Source organism: Peromyscus maniculatus, chromosome 5, assembly GCF_049852395.1.
Source record: "Peromyscus maniculatus bairdii isolate BWxNUB_F1_BW_parent chromosome 5, HU_Pman_BW_mat_3.1, whole genome shotgun sequence".
In the NCBI taxonomy this organism is placed as follows: Eukaryota; Metazoa; Chordata; class Mammalia; order Rodentia; family Cricetidae; genus Peromyscus; species Peromyscus maniculatus.
Window position 1 is genome coordinate 128,005,431 of NC_134856.1, and position 20,005 is coordinate 128,025,435.

Sequence of the window (20,005 nt, forward strand, 5' to 3'; positions counted from 1 at the left end):
GTTATGAATTCATATGGAAACTACTGTTTATCCAGAATTCTAACAGGCAAACATATTAACTTGTGGTTTATTAAAAAATATATTTAATAAGAGTCCCCTTCCCCCTCCAAGTCTAGTAGTGTGCATGGAAGCCTTTAAACTGGCTCTCCCATACCCTCTCGGGTAACATTATACAGGTAGATTTTTACTTACACCCGTTCCTTCTCCTAGCTCTCCATGCTACCATCTCTAGCACAGAGAAGGTCACCCCCCCCCACACTTCACAATCTGGGGTTCCCTCCCGTTTTCCTCACTGTTACAACATGCCATCGCTGGCTGAGTATTGCCAATAACTCAAGCACCTGCTCTTGCAGGCACTAACCCCCGACGCAGGCACTAACCCCCGACGCAGCTCCGGAGTGCTGACTCCTCCCTGGCCGCGGTCCTTCCACACAAACACCTGCGCTCTAGCATCATCATCCAATGCACAGAAAATACTTCCCAGACTGTGTTCAAGGAACACGAGTTCCGAGGGGTGGTCCATGTGAGAAGATGAAATCACACTGAAGACTGCACACACGAACTGCCCTGTTTCCAATTCCCAGGGCAAAAGCTTTCGGAGGTCCTTCAGTAAAGCCCCATTTACATGTGTGGCCTTCTCGATTCTCGGGATTCATTTTTGGGGAACACTCATAACAAACAGCTTTAGCCTCAAAGTCACAGCTCTTGGGGATGGCTCCACAGCCTCTTTCTGAAGCTGCACAGGGTGGCTTTTCACCTGCACACGGATCCTCCACAGCTTCAACACCAGAAGGGACAAGCGCTGAGTAAACGCAGCCAGGCGGCCCAGACTGGACAGGACCAGCTCCTTGCCAACCACTTCCCTGTTCCCTCCCGCCCCCGGGGAGCGTGTCCTCTTGGAATGACTAGTCACAGGCCCACTCTCTTCTCATTTTCTTTATTTCTACCCTTCAAAATGTTTCATATTGGCCGGGCGGTGGTAGCACACGTCTTTAATCCCAGAACTCAGGGAGGCAGAGGCAGGTGGATCTCTGTGAGTTCGAGGCAGCCTGGTTTACAGAGTGAGATCCAGGACAGCCAGAGCTACACAGAGAAATCCTGTCTTTGGGGGAAAAAAACCACAAACAAACAAACAAGCTTCATACTGAAGGTGCAGCTCAATGCATTTTCCTCCAGAAAACGTTGTTTGGTTACAACCAAAGGACACACACACACACACACTTTTTTTTTCTTCTCTGAAATCTCACAACACTGCTGAATCCTATTCTCTGCTCCTACCCCAATTTCTTCTGTTATCTACTAATCATGACACAGGTCTGCCCAACCTTTTGATATAGCAACATGCCACTGTCACCAACAAATGTGTTGGGTCAAATCCCCAGGTTGGACACACAGGAGGATGATCTGTGAATGTTCCAGCTTCACTTGCACGGTAAGTTCCCTGAAGGCAGGAACCAATCTAATTCATCTTTGAAGCCTGCGATATTTATATTCATTGCTTTGGAATTATTTATCGGATGATTAATGGCATTGAAACTTTGCAAGGGAGCAGGTACTTTTTATATTATAAAAGCCTTTATGGCTTAGCAGATAGAGTGCCCAATGCATCAGCATGAAGACCCATGTAAAAAGCTGGATGTGGTCCCCTGCACCTGTAACCCTAGCAACGGAGGGTGGGTACAGAGTCAGGACAATGTCTGGGGCTACCTGCCAGCCTAGCTCCAGGTTCGGTGAAAGACTGTCACAAAGGAATAAGGGAAAGTGATATGCCACAGCACACATACCTATATTCATCCCCCTCCCTCTTTCCCACCTCCCTCTCTCATACACACACAAATAAAACAAAAAGTAAAAATCTAATTTATGCTTACAATAGTTTCATCACCACACACAGATTTGGGCATATACAATACACATAATTTAAACCACTGACTCCAGATTCAAGTTTGATACTGATATACCCACAAAACAAAACAAAACAGAACAAAACTTTCAAATGAACAGCTATGAAACAATAGTTTCAGTTAACAAAGTAAAGAATGTTTACTACCTTCGAGAGTCCCTTCGAGGACTCAAAAGATCACACAGGCATACTCCAGCTAATCTTTCTGCCTCTGGGCAAGACTGAACTTCAACACTGCTCCCAAGAGGTCTGTGTTGTTTGAAAACATTTCCAGAAATGGAGATTCTACGATTCCCCCTTCCATGAACTCAGATAATATTTATCTTTCACCTCAGGGCATCTGCCTTGTTTTCCACCTAAGTCAACTCTCCAGCCTTACTGCAAATGGTCAATAGAGGCCATTTTCCAGTTTTTAATATCTTGACTGCTACCCTCTGGATCAATGAGTCTCTTTAGTAGTTCCTAGACAGAGTGGCAGGCATAGCCACCTCTGACTGACTTTTAACACTTTGCTGTCTTACATACCGAGGTCACCAATCTACTGGTCTCCGTATGCATGGCCACTACTTGAAATAAAATGAGATCCAGTCCAAGCTGGAGGGTGCCCCTGCCAGTGACATCATTGCCCATTCCACAACACTTTCTAACAGTTAATTACTTGAAGTTGTTTCTTCAAATAAAAATAACACGAAAATTCATTTTCCAAATTTCCCCTTTAAAGTCTAGACAAATATTAAAGTGCTACCATGGGATGAAGGGTCTCTGAAGGCATTGCAAGATACAGGGGTTCTTTGCCTGTCAGACACAGACCTCTCCTTCAGCTGTGCAATGCCCTGAATCTCACAACTGTTGGTCCTAGGCGCTTTAGAATAGCGATCCCTCAAGCCAATTATGGAACGTAGGCTTTTATTTTTATCAACATTTATCAGGAAGAAGTCTGAAGTCTGACTCATTTCACTGAAACTCAACGACATCATATAACATACTAGAGAATGTATCATTTTAGGACTAACTCCCTTCACTGGAGCTCCCTAAAGTCTTCTAATCACTCATTGAGAAGTTGAGTGCATCCTAACTGCAAAGTGGGTGATGGAAAACATTCAGAGCCTGGATACAACTGAGCAAATATATATAGAGAGAAGCTGGGTGTGGCAGCTCACACCTGCGACCCCAGCACTTGGGAGGCCGAGGCAGGAGGATTGCCGCAAGTCTCAGGCCAGCCTAGGCTACATAGTAAATTCTGGGTCAGCCTGGGATAATAAGTGATAGCCTCAACAACAAACAATGACCGTTTTGTTTCATCACTGCGAGCGACACCAGCTAGTCACAGCTTCCAACTAGCAAACGAGCCAAAGGTACAGGCATTCTCCAGTTATTTTTAAAATTAGAAAGTCATTGTCTTCAGCAAAATCCCACTCTTCCCTCTCAGCTCCCCATGTGTGAAACTCATGCCAGCACGGAATTCCTAGCAGCCTGCTGCACATCTGCTCCAGCTCCATCGGGCCCTTAAAAAAACATAAGCTCTGCATTTTTGCGAACCACTGAGCATCTAGCAAAGCTGCTAAGGCTGTTTTTAATAAGGCACACTCATTGAGTGACATATATCCCGAAGTAAGGAGGTTCCAGAATTTGTGAGCAGCATGCCGTACAAACTCCCTGCCTATTGAGAACTGTGATCTCTAATGGCATTTCAGCAAAATTCAATTGTGGTTAGAAAGAAAAAAAAAAAACCTGAAAGAAACAGCCTGCATATTCTGGGGAGAAGCAGAAGGCATCAGCGTTCTGGGAAATGTGGTCTGCAACCATTTTTCTAACCCAGAAAATAATGTGAGCTATGGCGGTCCAGGCCTGTAATTCTAGCACTTGGGAGGCTGAGATAGGAGGGTCGAGAGTTTGAGGCCGGCCTGGGCTACACAGAGAAACCAAGACCCCAGCTCAACAAAGAAATAAAAGCCAAATGGGAAGGCACTTCAGCTGTATGGAATCTGTGGCATTCTTCCTTTCCTTCCTTCCTTTTTAAAAAAATCTGTATTTTATTTTATGTGTATGACTATTGTGCTTACAATGTGTAAGTGCACCATGTGCATGTAGTACCCCAAGAGACCAGAAGAGGGCATCAGATTCCTGAGGAACTGGAATTACAGGCAGTTGTAAGTTGCCTGATGTCGGTGCTGGGAACTGACCTCAGAACCTGGATCTTCTGCATGCGTAGCAAGCGCTTTCAACTGCTGAGCCATCTCTCTAGCCGCTCGGTGGCCTTCCTTGATCCCATCTAGTTTTGTGCCTTCACTAAAGTCTCCAACTGCAATATATTTTCTTCAGGAAACAACCAGACCCAGCCGTCACTCTCAGTTTGTCTCAAATACGTGTCAGTTACACAGTCTGTTCTGTAGTTGCTTAAATCTAGCTAAAAATATCAAACAACTGGGCATAGTGGTGCACTCCTGAAACCCCAGCACTTGAGGTTGAGGCAAGAGGATCAGTAGTTCATGACCAACCTCACCTTTGGGACACTGGCCACCCATTCCTCAAACAACAAAATAGAAAATAATTATTCTGGAAAAATTCATGTGCTGTTTTCAAAATAATTTTAATTTGCCTTTCATCCCTTTCCCAGGTGGAAAATGATTAATCTAAGGCTTATTATGACATAATATTAAATTTTACATGGAGAAAAATTTGGAAAGCAAACATCCATTTTTGTAGCCTGAGTCTAAGTCTGTTTCAATTTTCCTTTAACTATTCCAATGTCATCTTAAATGTCATTCCTTTATGGAAGCATATGATGATGATGATGATGATGTGTGTGGATGATGTGTGTGTGCAGGCCCATGTACTACACAGCACACTTGTGGAGGTCGGAAAACACCTAGTGTGGATCAGTGATCTTCTGCCTGTGCCTGGTCCAGAATTACACTCACATAATCCGGCTTGGCAGCAAGCACATTTGCCCCTGGAGCCCTCAGGAGCCTAGAAACACTTCTAATTACTCTGAACTCCATGCCTGCCTAATCACGCTCCGTGCATGTGGAGACACATATCTCCCTTCATGTATGGTTCCCTTTGTTTTGCTGTATTATCAGCTGCTAAGAGGTCAAAGGCTTTGTTCTCATGCTTTATGATCCGTCAAACAAAAAGACTCTGTAAATTTACATTTAGTCTAGAATAGCTTCTTGATGAGTGTGCCTGGCTAGTTTTACGTCAACTTGACACAAGCTAGAGTTATCTGAGAGGAAGGAACCACAATTGAGAAAAATGCCTTCATAAGATCAGGCTGCAGGCAAGCCTGTAGGGCATTTTCTTAAGTAATGAGTGGTGGAGGAAGGCCCAGCCCATTGTGGGTGTGGTCCTGGGCTAGTGGTCCTGGGTTCTATAAGAAAGCAGGCTGAGCAAGCCACGAGGAGCAAGCCAGTAAGCAGCACTCCTCCATGGCCTCTGTATCAGCTCCTGCCTCCAGGTTCCTGCCCTGTTTAAATTCCTGTGCTGACTTCCTTCAATGATGGACTACGATGTGGAAGTGTAAGCCAATAATCCTTTTCCTCCCCAACTTGCTTTTGGTCGTGGTATCTCATCACATCAAATAGAAACCCTGACTAAGGCAGTGAATTTTTTCTTATCTGGACAAGCTTATGAATCTGTATTTTCACATATAATAACATCGATCATCGAGGGCAAACTCTTCAGCAATACAGAGAGTGAAGACCCATTTTCACTTGAATAATGGGAAAGACAATGCTCACATTTTTAAAAAGTTCATGCAAGAAGTAACTATGTAGCTCTACATAGAAAACACTATATATATGCAAAACACGTGACTTCCTAGCTCCCAAATCTAAAGTGCTCGGTGCTTAAGAAGTCTGCTCCAGGTGGAGTCACTCTGCTCTGTATGAGGGAATGGGTCTCTTTCCTCTTCCCTGGCTTCATCGCCTCTATGAACAGTGAATCCCGTGTTCACATCTGTAGACCCAGCTGCCATTCACAGCCCACCCTGTACTATCTCAGATCTGTGCCCAAGACTGCTCTGCACAGCTCCACCTCCCCTGTTGTAGGTGGGCTTGCCAGGGTCCTATTTTGTTTCCTTTAAAACAACAACAACAACAAAAAAACCACTTTGTAGCTTTTCAAGATGACAATAAGAAAGATGTTTTGGTCTGTCCTCATTCACCACGTGGTGTTATGAGAACTGAGTCACAACAAAAGACAAGGAACGCTCTATATTCCATTTCATGGTGACATTTCAATGCTTTCCTCCTCCTACCGTCAGAATTATTATAAAACAAAGAGTCACCCGTCATTTTGTGTAACAAATATATGCTAGTTATTTACTATTATTACTATATTATTATGATTTTAAGTTAAACCTCCCTTAGGGATCTCATACTGAGCCTGCACAGGAAGTCTGTTTGACCCCAGGACTGTCCTCACTGCTACTGTTTGTAGAAGTCACTGGACCAACCACCAACTTCAGCCTGGGTCAGAACACAGCTGCCACCAGCGAGGGAGACGAGTACCAGAGGCACCAGCCTCACTAGTCAGGTCTGCTGACAGACCTCCTTTCCTGTTTAAAAGTCTGTCAAGTCACGGTTGCCTTTTCACAATGTAATTAATCATTTCCTTCATCCACGCTTGTAACTACATACCGTGTCTTAGGTTACACAGTCAACGGTGTCTGACTCAAGATTCAAAGCAGCTAACAGCTTTGCCCGCAAGCTCAGGGACCTCATCATCTACCACAGGAGGAAACTACACCCTGCAAAGCACTCCCATGGATGGGGACTCTATGTAATAAGAGGGGAGCTGGAAAGTGTCTTCTTCAGGAACTCATCCATATTGTCATCCAACCACGAAGGAAATTTGAAAATAGCAACTACGTAGTTCTCCCAAATCCCATGCTAACGCTTTAACAGCAGCAGAGGGCAGCCACTTAACACTGCTGGCTGTAAATTAGCGGTGCACACTCGATGAGCATGGAGTCAATTCCAACTCTTTCGAATACTCTGTTGAGCCCACGTCTACGGCTTTATCACCACTCCCAACATCAGTTCACCGGCTGCAAAGGGGTGGGGAGATGGGTCACATCCTCGGTCTGTGGGTGTTTTTTATTGGTTCTCTTACGCCCTGATTAACTTCTTCAACAGGGCACTCAAAAGGCAAAGTGGCACTTTTTAAAATGGGGCATTTCTTTAACAAACACTGATGAAAGTCACAAGCATCTAAGCTTGCAGTTCACAGCCTGTCCCCCATCTTGACAAATGGCCGCTGCTGCCTATCACAAAAGAAAGAATAAAACTCACCCTGACATCAATTACCACGGGTGGTATTTGGACCTGGTTCCAAAGAGCTCACCTAATGTGCTTTCCACACTCTGAGGGATAAAGCCCAGGGTCTACCGCCAGAGAGAAGAGGAAGCCAAGCTGGCTTCAGGGTACCACGTCCCCAGACTCCAAGGTCCCGAGGCAGCCCAGTGGTTGCAGGCACAGGAAAGGGCTGAGGGAGCGTTCACTCTGCTGGGGATGACCTAGGCAGGATTCCAGAGGCTCTTTCCAGTCCAGGAGAACTTTACTGTTCTGGATAGGAAGCTGGACCATGGCTGACAGACAAGGGAGATAATGATTTTCTCTTTTGGGGCTGAGAAGTGAGCAATCCGGTACCATACCATCGGCATCTATGGGTATCCTCAGACACAGAGCACAGAGAACAATTGGCTCCCAACAAAACCAGGCACAGAACGGGTGTGATGTACATTAAGTCTGAAGAGAAGTCAGGACAAAAATACACAGTGATGTGTTTCTGAAGGCTTTGGAAATTTTTTAAAAACGTGTTAGAAATGACAAAGTGTGAAAAAATTGTACTACTGTTCCAAATAACTCCCTGCCCTCCTTGAAAGGGTTACACATCCCCACTACGGCCATGTTACTTGTCGGACCCGCAGAAAGGGAATGTAATTCCTGATCCCACTGATACCAGGTTGGCCATACCTTTGGCCACATGTATTTGAGCGAAGCACTGACTGCAGTTTCCGAGGAGCGGCTGGTCTGTAAGCCTCTGTCTGCCACAGCATTAGCAAGTCCCAGACAGTAGCAGATTCCTCAGACTGGAGCCCAGACTAAAGCCACAGTGACCCGGACTGACACGAACCTTAGAGAAACAGACCATTGTTGTCTCAAGCACTGGGCACTGAGGGTGATGCTGCTGCATCACCTGGCATGAGCAGGCCAAGCCAAGGCAGGCACTGCACGAGAGCAGACTGCTGTCTACCCCGGGTTCTCTACTCACGGTGCAGGAGACCAGCACTACTATCTACCCCGGGTTCTCTATTCACAGTGCAGGAGACCAGCACTACTGTCTACCCTGGGTTCTCTACTCACGGTGCACGAGAGCAGACTGCTGTCTACCCCGGGTTCTCTACTCACGGTGCAGGAGACCAGCACTACTGTCTACCCCGGGTTCTCTACTCACGGTGCACGAGAGCAGACTGCTGTCTACCCTGGGTTCTCTCCTCACGGTGTAGCTTGCATCTGCAGCCAGGTGAATTTCTTGAATGCATGCTACTGCCTATATAACCTGAATACATGTAAACCCTAAATAATCTTCCTGGCCTGCCAGATTAAGCTCTGACTCTAAGATGATAAGCCAACCCTTTCTCTTAGCTTTGCATGCACAACTTTTCCTTGCACGTACCCTACACTAACCAAAGTGTGCACATCTCACAACCCCTTCCTTTCCTTTCCCCCACCCCCAGCACCGGGGACCGAACCCAGGGACTCGTGCACACCCGGCAGGGGCTCCCCCACCGCCTGCATTACTTCTTATATTTTTGGTTGTGAGCCTAGCCTTTAACGGCTGAGCCATCTCTCCAGCCCCTGCATTACTTCTTAACGCACCTACAGTAGAATATTATTTAAGGTGTGTTACTTTTGCTCCTGTTGCATCTGTTTAACTCTGTGAAGCTGTGTAACTGTGCCTGTCTAAAATACCTGATGGTCTAATAAAGAACAGCCAACAGCAAGGAAGGAGAAAGGACAGGCGGGGCTGGAAGGCAGAAAGAATATATATAGAAGGAGAAAACTGGGAGGAGAGATCTAGCAGCCAGAGGAGGAGGACTCCAGGGGCTGGCCAGCCACCCAGCTACACAGCAAACCACGGAGTAAGAGTAAGATTTACTGAAGTAAGAGAACAGGAAAAGCCCAGTGGCAAACGGTAGATGGGATAACTTGAGTTAAGGAAAGCTGGCAAGAAACTAAGCCAAGCTAAGGCCGGGCATTCATAAGTAATAATAAGCCTCCATGTGTGACTTATCTGTGAGCTGGGTAGGGCGTCCCCCAAAAGAGCCAAAAAACTACAACATACATCAATTGTTTCCTTATCTCTGCCCCTGTGGACATCATGATTCCTACCCTGAAGTTCTGCCTCTGGAAACTTTATAGGGACAGGCGGGCCATACTGAAGCCCCATGCTCAGCTCTGAGCTTTTCTTCCTGTGAAGTCATGAAGTGGTGACAGATGGCTGTAGCAAAGCCCATCCTCTGTGACTGAAAACACCATGCAAGCCTGATCATCCACACCACACCGAATTCCAGAGAGCAGAGTCCAGTGCCTTGACCACTCTCAGGGGATTTCAGTAGACGGGGAAGGTTAGGCTGTCTGAGCTCACAGGACAGCAGAACCCCAAGACTCAGACACCAGGGCAGAAGTTTAACCAGGAAGGAAACCAGCTCAAGCTCAGACCAGGTGCTTGTGACTGCTCCATCACTATGAAGACATGTGTTTGTTCGAAGCACAGCAGTCTAACAAGGCCACGAGAACCGCAAAGGTAATTCAAACTGTTTTCATGACATACTTAGAAGCAAAAGGAAGACAAACGTGTTGTAGTAACATATTTTAGCTAACCTAGTATATCCTAAATATTTGTGCTACATTTTTTTTTCTTTCACCCTTGTATTAAACCTTAGAAAACTGCTGTATTTTATACTTACTAGACAGCCCAAGCCACAGTAGTCACATAGTGCATACTCAACAGCCTGGCCCAGTACTTTGTTCTCAGCAAAACAGGAGATCATCACAGAACCAAAGACCAGACAGAACAAAAGCGAATCTCGGACAGCAGAGCTGTGCACAGTTCTTCCTTCTTGAGAAATGTTAATAAAGCCAGCTTTTGGTGTTCATCAGCGTACCTTTGTTTTTGGAGACAGGGCCTTATTACATAGCCCAGGCTAGCTTCAAACTCTAGATCCTCTGCTGTAACCCCCAGTACTGGTATGGCACACACATACCCCGGGTCTTCAATGAGCTCCTTTAAACAATATGGGCAGGGGCACTGTTCACTGCTAAAGCGTTTGCCTATCATAGGTAAAAGCCCTGAGGTTGAGTCTGGACACAATTTTTTAAAAAACTGAAAATTAATTGACACGGTTGAAATATTAAATCATACAGTAAACTATAAGATATTGTTTGCTCATAAATTTACAATGAGCAAATTGACTAAAAAGAGGTATGACCTCAACAAGATGATTGGCAGATAGTTTTAAATTCTTCCCAAATGCCTCCTTCTTATTACCTTGCCCAATAAAACACAACCGATAGGACAACCTTTCTTTTCCACGTGTACCAGTGCCCGCCAAAATCGGGCTTACCAAAAGATGGCTCACCCAACAGGCAGTGGCAAGGCTGCCTTTGCACTATGACCGACAGCCACACCTCTCACGCCCTGACGCTTATACAACAAAGGCTCTTTCTGCTTCTGAATCTACAGACACATAAACAAACCGGTGGCTCCATGTGTGTCTGAAGGGCTATTGTTCTCAAGGGAAGCGAACCTCGCCCCATAAACACTGCAGTGCTCATCAGGTCAAAGTCTGAAATGGCAGGGAGGTGGGCAGTATCTGAGACACAGGCTTCTCCACTCAGAGCACCTTAAAAAAGCCGACACCAGGCAGAAAAAGCCAAAAGATCAGGTTCATAGCAATCTACGTTTGGGGTGGGAGGGTGTGTGTGTGTGGGGGGGGTGTCATACTCCGTCTGTGGCCCTGTCCGTTAGCAAGGGAGGTATAACCTGCTCCAGCTGACTGGCTTGTCTGTCCTTGCTTGCTTCACCGAGTAGTGTGTCAGGCTGTGGTCACTGTCTTGAGGAACCACTGTCTTTTTTAATCAGCACATAGTTTCTCCTACTCCAGAACATCATGGATTAATAATGGAATCTTAGAGCATTGGGCCTTCTCAGGCTGGCTTCTTACACTTATTAATATGCAAAGGAGGTTCCACCGTGCCTTTTTGTGGGTTGATAGCACATTTCTCCTTGAACTCAAAAGACTGTACCAGGACTCAGCATTCATCTTCCTGCTGGAGGTCATCATTGCTTTAGTATTTGGCCACCGTGAATCTAGCCATCATAAACACTTGTGCACAGTAGATACAAACTTTCAGTTGGTTTGGGTAACTACCCGAAGCTTGATCACTGGGGTCACGTGGTAAGGATATAATTAGGCTTTTCAGAAGCTGCAGGGGTTTTCCAGAATGCCTCGCTGGGCCAGCAATCAAGGAGGTCCTGAGGCTCCACAGCCTTCACTTGGGTTTTATGAGACGTGGAGATTTTAGGCATCCTATAGGTGTGTAGTGGCATGTTGTCATTTTAATGTTCTCTAATGACATGACGGTGACTTTATTTACTTATTTATTTATTTGACACCATGTATCTTCTTTGGGGAAATGTCTACTCAGATCTATTTGTCCATTTTTTAATTGACATTTTTTCTGTTTCCTTCTTTTTTTTGCTGAGTTTTAAGAGATCTTTGTATAATTTGGAAACAAGTCCTTTATTGGGTATTTCCTAATATCTGTCCCAGGATACAGTGTTTCTTTTTACTTAACACTGTCACCGGCAATGCCACTACTACTTTTAATAAAATACCACATCTTTTTCTCGTGTCCTGCTTTCAGCTTCGTCTCTGAAAGGTCGTCACCAAGCCATGTCACCTCCTCCGTTACCTTCTGAAAGCAGCCCAGTTGGGCATTTTACATCGAGCACTACGATCCATCTTGAATGAATTTTTCTGAAGAACGGAAGGTCCAAGTTTACTTTTTAAAAATGTGGCTCTTCAGCTGTTTCCACATTCATTGTCTCTGTAGTATCATTTCACTATGATCTACTAATTTATCTTCCTGTCCCTTTACGCCTCTATTTTCAGCTTGATCTACACCGCTATGGAATCCCAACACTAAATTTCCAATTTCGGCTTCAGACTGAGAATTTATAGTGGGTTATTGGCTTCTTGAGTTAAATAACATCCATTTCTTGCTAACATTTTTCAATCTTTTTTTTTTTTTTTTCAATCTCCTGAAACATAACAAGTGTGTTTTTAAAGTTTGGGCCTGACAATTTGACATCAGAAGTGTGTGTAGGTCTATTTTTTACCTTTATTTCTTCTGCTTCTTATTATCTTATTACCTTCTTTAGCTCTGATGTGTTTCACTCTGTGCTTTGCCTTGTGTTGCTATGGATGGAACTCAGGACCTTGTGCACCCTAGGATGGTGCTCTGCCATTGAGATACACCCACAGGGTTGGACACTATGTTCTTAAAGGTGGCTGCGGAATCCTTAAAGACATGGGATTACATCTCTTTCCTCCTGTGGTCTCTAGGCACCTGAATTCTGGGATTGCTTTCATGTGACTTCAGTCCTTGAGGCTTCCTGGATCATGAAGTGACCTGGTGTGCGATGTATTTGTTTTGGTTATTGGTTTTTGTTAGTTCGTTTGTTTCTGAGCCAGGGTCAGGATCTCACTATGCAGCTGTGGTGGGTCTAGACTGGCTATGCAGACCAGGGTAGCCCTGAATTTGTGGCAATCCTCTTGCCACTGTCTCCTGAGGGCTGGTATTATAGTTTTATCTTACTAACTAACTCAGAGTCTCACTGTGTTGAACAGTTTGGCCCGCCTCAGCCTCCTGGGCATTGGGATAACAGGATAGCACCCCACACCCACCCCCACTGTAACACAATGACTTAGACCTGACAGTCATCCATCCACCTGAGGGCTGATTCATTTTTGTTTTACCTTCGCATGCTACCCAAAGCCTGTTCTCAACCCACTGTGCTGGCTGTGGTACAGGAAGTTTAGCAAGGACTTCAGCTCCGACACTGTGAGAATGACCCCCTCTTTTCCTGCCGCACAAAGCTGCCAGGAACCTTGCTTGACCTCGAAGCTGTTTCTGCTTGAATACTGCACATGAAACACTAGATTTGGACCTTCATCTAGTAATCCCTCTCTAACCCTGATAGAGCTCCAGTTTCTTTACGCACAAGCTTAAAGAACTATAATCACATTTCTTTATGTGTATGTATGAATGTGGATGAGTACATGAATGCCAGGGCAAATATGTGGAGGTCAGAGGACAACATCTGGGAGTCCAATTTCTCATTCCATCATATGAGTGGGTTCTGGGGCTTGAACTTGGGTCAGTATCCTAAGCATAGGCTTTAAGTGTTTTCAGCTGAACTTGACGGAGGAGGTGATACTGATTCTCTGGTATGCCATTTCTGACTGCAAGGTCAGAATGGGAAATTGTATCCTATGAACTTGGCTCCTGTGACCTCGGCACAACTGATTTCATATTGCAAACATACTCAGCCCACCACAAACACAATGCCAAGACTGAGTCTGCTTCATGTATGAGTTGCTCCTACATGAAATATTAGCTATGGTGAGTCGCCCTGTCTGTCCTGGGGTTTGTGAATCTCATTGTCTTACAAAGCATTAAAAGCATCTCTGCTTTTCCCACTTGTTTTCAATACACACATGCCCTAAATCTACTTCTGTGTCTTTCATATTTTTACTCTATTTTATTACTTATTTGCTTTCAAGACATTTTTAGGCTTCCCAAATGTACCTCATAGAATAGATAACAGCTATTAAGTATTTTAAAGATATATATGTATTAAATATACTTTAGAATACTTTTAAATACACTTTAAGATACAGAGATCCATCTGCCTCTGCCTCCCAAGTGCTGGGATTAAAGGCATGCACCACCACTGCCTGGCAAAGATATATTTTTTAACATGATGATTTACCATTAATTTTGGTTTTGAGAATTTCATGGCTAGTCTTTGGAATGATTTTTAGCATCCCACTATTTTTGTAGGCTAGAACATAACCAGAGTGCTCTGGGTGGAGAGTAGTTGTGATTGTTAAGACTGTTTTTGTGCCTTGTCAACTTCAATGCTTTTCCTTTACTGGGCGGCCATGGGCGGAATGGTTCCAGTAACAAATTGGTTTTTGTTTTTGTTTTTTTTTAGACAGGGTTTCTCTGTGTAACAGCCCTGGCTGTCCTGGAACTCACTCTGTAGACCAGGCTAGGCTCAAACTCACAGAGATCCACCTGCCTCTGCCTCCCAAGTGCTGGGATTAAAGGCGTGCGCCACCACTGCCTGGCTCACACTGGCTTTTTTGTGGGAAACAAAGTTAATTTATTACCAGGATGACTATATGCTTTGAAACTTCTGGGAGCAAAGAAACAGACAAGATAAAGGGACATGTATCCCCCAGGAGCAGAAAACTTTCCAGGTTGTGAGTTTTAGGGATTATAAACACCCCAGCAATTACTCAGGGAGAATTGTCATGACCCACCAGATGACTGGCCCAGCTCACTTGAGGAACATCTGACACTTCCTCTTTCTTAAGACCTCTCCTATTATTTATTCAGTGCATGCCTCCCTGGCTGGAGTTCAAACTCTTAGTGCCAAAGACAATATGAATGATGGCCTCAATAACTATAAAGCAGGAAATAACATTTTATTGGGTTTCCATAATCCAAGAGCTATATTGAGTGTTTTCTTCATAGCCCCAGGGCTATGAAGTAAGCCTTTCTCTCCTCTCTTCCATGCTCTCACGTGTAGATTCTGACCATATGGAGAAAGAGTTGGCCCTAAACCTGTCTTAGGTGGCATGGCTGTAATCAGTGACTTTAGCTAGGGCTGGTGAAATTTCTCGTGACTCGTGGAAATAAACAACTCTCTAATACTCAGCAACATGTTCCTTGGTGATGACACCAGCCTTCACTTACACAGGGCTGTCACTCAAACACCTTCTCACGCCCACTCCATTTACTCTTGAACTTTTCAGGATTCCACCAGTAAAAATGCCATCAAAAGTTGGCCAGGGCAGCAGGACAGCTCTAACTAGTAGTCACTAGTAGATCAGCTAAGAACTCTGACAGCAGAAGACAGTCTGTCGGTCTAAGCAAGTTACCAAGTTTCACCCTGGGGGACCTGTTTTTATTCTTCTGCTTTCTGGAATGGCCATTGTCTTAGTCATTACTGTGGTAAAAACACCCTGACCAAAAGCAGCATGGGGAGGAAAGGGTTATTTCAGCTCACACTTTGAAGTCTCTCATCTGGGAAGGCAGGGCACAAGAACCTGGAGGCAGGAGCTGATACAGAGGCCATGGAGGGGCGCTGCTTACTGGCTTGCTCCTCATGGCTTGCTCAGCCTGCTTTCTTATAGAATCCATGACCACCCGCCTAGGGATGTCACCACCCACAGTAGGCTGGGCCCTCCCCCATGAATCACTAATTAAGAAAACGTCCTACAGACTTGCCCACAGGCCAGTATTAAGGGAGATATTTTCACAATTGAGAATCCTTCTTCCCAAACGACTCTAGCTTGTATCAAGTTGACATAAAACTAGCCAGCACAGTCATGCCAACAACCTCAGCTCCACCACTCTCAATCTATGAACCTCCTCCTCCTCTTCCTCCTCCTCCTCCTCCTCTTCCTCCTCTTCCTCTTCCTCCTCCTCCTCCTCCTCCTCCTCCTCCTCCTCCTCCTCCTCCTCCTCCTCCTCCTCCTCGCTAAGCTCCCTTTCCATACCAACAGCACAGACCCAATCCGAGCAGACAGGTCTACAGATTCAATTATCTTCTAAGAATGTAACAGTGGGTGAGAGCACTCTGTAGAATTGGTAACATACTGATCTTACACCAGCACCAACATGAACTGTTGACTCAGGCATACATTTTAAATTAGAATGTCAGTCTTAATTCCTAGGTGGCCAGGGATTCTCCATGGGCTCCTGTGATGAGTTAGGCTCCCAAATGCATACTAAGTCAGTACTGATGCCCATTTCCATGCCAGTACTTACCTTGGGAGGTTTTCTTCATGATGAAAAGAAAAAAATTCAATAGCCGAGATACAGAAGGTTGTCAACACAATGGCCACATCAGAGGGAAACAATGAAAGAGAAAAAGAAAAGAAAAAAACAAAAACAAATTCAGCAACTTTGTAGTGGGATCTGAAAAATCACACGTAACTAACTGCCTGCAGCAATAACCTGTTTCTGCCGTGCAGGGCATAAAATAAGCACCTACCCTGCTCTACTAGAATGGATCTGGACCTTCACCTAGAGATGTTTCTAACGACTCTAAGAAAGGGTAGCGAAAGCATATGGAGATACTATAACCATCCCCGCACAGAGCTAAATTCTCTTAAATGTGTTTTAAATGTAAATCTCCTTCCTGGCTCCTACCTTAGTTCTTTGAGATAGGGTTTCATGTAACCCAGGCTGGCCTTGAACTGGGAATGACAAGGGCTGACCTTGAACTTCTGATTCTCTTGTCTCTACCACCTCAGTGCTGGAATTATAGGCAGGTACCACTGTAACTGATTCATGTGGAGCTGGGGATCAAACTTGGGGCTTTGTGCATGAAAGGCAAGCACCCCACCACCTGAGCTACGACAAGGGCCAAACCACCCTAAACATACCACACCCAGTCTCGTCCAGCTCAGCTATATCCCCAACCTCAGAGTTCAATTTTTGTAGGTTAGTGTTGAAATACATACATATTTTCCATTGTTATGCAATATACCCTAATATATATGAAGATTCAGATTTCAAAAACATGATTCTAGATGACACGTTTTACCTATTTCAACACTGAAGAGAACTTTTAAAACAAGTTCTGGCCTTCCCCCAATATCAACCACATAGGACTTTTCATAATGTTAATTTTTTTTTCAGTGCTGAAAAATCAAACCAAAGGATTGGCCTATGCTAGGAAAATGCTCTACTACTGATGCATATCATCAGCTCTGCAATGTTTATTTTTGCATGTCAAAAACTCAGAAATGACTGAAATTATACTCAAAGAAAACACTGAAAATGGAAGGATTCAAAGTAAGAAAATATGAGGCTGATGTGTTTTGCACGTATTTTCCTTACATGTAAAATTCAGGACCTGAAGTTTGATTTCTAGGGTGGGTGATCCTACAATAGTTCTTGGCTTTCCTGATGTAATTATTCTTGATCAATTCTTATAATACCAATTCATGAACGTAAAATAATTCTCAAGAAATGGGGAGCTTTTCCTATGCCTTCACGCAATCAGAATCATGGGGATCAGAAAACTAGGCTGAGGTGTGGTGGTACACACCTGTATCCAAGTATTTGAAAGGCACAGAGGCAGGGGTATTGCCACAGGTTTGAAACCAATCTGGTCTACACAAATTCCAGAGTGGCCAGGACTACAAAGCAAAATTATGTCTCAAAAGGGGGTGAGTTAATTAATTTCATTTAAATTCAAGGCAGGAGGCAGGAGGATCAAAAGGTACAGGCAAAAATAACATTGCGTTTTCTCCAGCACTAGGTTCAACACTTTCCATAGAACTCTAGGGGCCCCTTGAAAAATCCAGAGCTCATAAGTGGAGAAAGACGGAGGTCATGGATTCACAGACAGGTGGGCAGTTCTACACTTCTGAACGCAAGTCAAGAAAATCACGGCATTCTACTTGTGTCAGAGCTGAAGCAACCTTCTCTTGGAATTTCATGAACTAGCCAGAAGGCAATAGCCTGTATGCCTATGCTGGAACCACAGGCAGTGAGGCACAGTGCGAATTCGATTCTGTCTTCTAGTTTTTTGTCAGATCTAACAGGTATCTCCAGCTGTTGCCAGGCCAGTCCCAACATACGAGTGAGTCCACCCATCCAAGACAAGCAGTGTGGCTGTCACCACAAAGACACACAAGTACTTTTAACTCTAAGAAAGCCAGAAGCTTCGTTCTAGACACAAAGCTTGAGTTTTCTGCTGAGAGCTCTTCCTTAAGTGGAGACTGTCTGGATTCGTCCCTTCTGTGCATCGAGAACAAGAATGAGAGCTTATGCCCTACACCGTGAATGAAGCCGCTTGTTGTACTTGTTTTAACGTTTTTCTTAAAGTTCTTTAAATCACCCCTTTTATTTGACAAAGGAAAGTCACTTGGGTTATGTTAGGCAGTCACATGAAGCAACATATGTCAAGTTAATAGAATACAGTTGTCCCTGAGTATCCATGGAGATAGATCCCCAAATCCATGGATGCTCAATTACTGTACATAAAATGGTACAGTGCTTGCATATAACCCACACACATACATCTTCCTATCCACTTAAACCATCTCTAGACTACCTAATAGAATTGAGTGCTAGGCAAATAGGTATTGCACAGGACTGTTAAGGGAATAATCTAAGTGTCTACACAGTCGGTACAGGCCCATTTTTCCCTGAATTTTTATGATCTGTAGTCGGCTGAATCTGAGGATACAGAATCTATTGAAGACCAATCCCACAATTTCCCATCTTAGCTATGGTGAACCAATTAACCTAACAAGATGAGACAAGCTGAAGGGAACCTCAAGGAGCCCTCCAGAGTCGTCACAGCGCGGCTCCCACTACAGTCCCACAATGCTCGTGGCTAGCACCGAGGGACCTTGTGTTGGTTTCTAGCCAGTGGTACTTAGCTGGCCAAAAATACCCCTCTCCTTTTTTCACTGATATTCCAATAGGAATATCAGTTTATATTAAATGCCTCTTGGAAAAACCAATCTCATACCGACCAGCCTTTTAGGGGCTTTGAAAAGTGCATTACTGTCACTTGGGAAGACAGGAATTTATCATGGAAAACTAACATAACTCAGCCACTTTCTGTGCTATGATAAAGAATGGCTTAAGAATGAATGCACACTGGGCCACAGGAAAAGGGGGGCCACAGACTCATGTGGGGCTACCCATACTGACTCATTATTTGGTCTAGAAAACGGACACTCATTAGAGAAGAAAGCAGTCTTCTGATGCATTATATACCGCACATTATTAACTGATAAGCTTTTCGAAAAGTGTGAATTAGGCAATGGGTGGCCAAGATGCCCGACTCCCCAGAGGTTGGGAGACAAACTGGAAGACCCAGGCACCTGCTAGCACACTGTTAGGTCCCGTTAGGTCACTCGCTGTTAATCAGCCATTTTGCTTTGTTGTACACACAACATTGCCCATTGCCTTTTAAAAATACATGAATAGATGATTAATTTTTATTTTTATTATTTTTCTTTTTTTGTTTTTGTTTTTTGAGACAGGGTTTCTCTGTGTAGCTTTGCGCCTTTCCTGGAACTCACTTGGTAGCCCAGGCTGGCCTCGAACTCACAAAGATCCGCCTGGTTCTGCCTCCCGAGTGCTGGGATTAAAGGCGTGCGCCATCACCGCCCGGCTTATTTTTATGTTTTACTTTATGTATTACTGTTATTTCGTGTGTCTCTGTGTAGACCTGAGTATATGTATTTGCATTGAAGTATGAGTGCAGTGCCAGTGGAGGTCAGAGATGGAGCCCAGGGCTCTGGAGCCAGAGCTACTGGTGGCTATGAGCACATGTGTGGATGCTGGAAACTGAACCCAATGTGTGTAAGGGCAGCAAGTACTCCAACTGCTAAGCCAGCACTCCAGGCCCTGCGGGCTTTTTGTTTGTTTGTTTGTTGCAAAACAGTCTTGCTGTGTACTACAGGCTGGCCTTGAACTCGCAGTTCTCCCACCTCTGCCTGTCCAGTTCTGGGATTACTGGCATGCACCACTGTACTTGGCTTCCTAAGTGTCCCTTTTATTGTTTGTTCTTCTTGCAAATAAGATGTTGGACTCGGTATGGCTTACCTCCCTGGCTGATATCTGTCAGACCTTTGCCTGGTGCTGAAGTCACTCTGACTACCTGCCAAGGCATCACTGTCCACCCTCATGTCAACCTGGCGACTCTGAAACTCCATGCATACCCAGCAGAAGCTACACCACAGTCACAGCTGTCTCAAGTGCTCAC

General features: G+C 44.7%; 1 protein-coding gene across 8 annotated transcripts in view; it reads right to left on the reverse strand.

Moving 5' to 3' along the window:
* Nucleotides 1–20,005, reverse strand: part of Kif13a (kinesin family member 13A) — a 191,285-nt gene that overhangs the window by 102,056 nt on the left and 69,224 nt on the right. For 7 of the 8 annotated variants that reach the window (XM_042278418.2, XM_015991218.3, XM_015991214.3 and 4 more), the window contains exon 3: nt 16,039–16,051. The exons of the other annotated variant lie outside the window; for it this stretch is intronic. In XM_042278418.2, the coding sequence (XP_042134352.1) occupies nt 16,039–16,051 (13 nt within the window). The remainder of the gene's footprint in view (nt 1–16,038; nt 16,052–20,005) is intronic. 8 annotated transcript variants of the gene reach the window in all.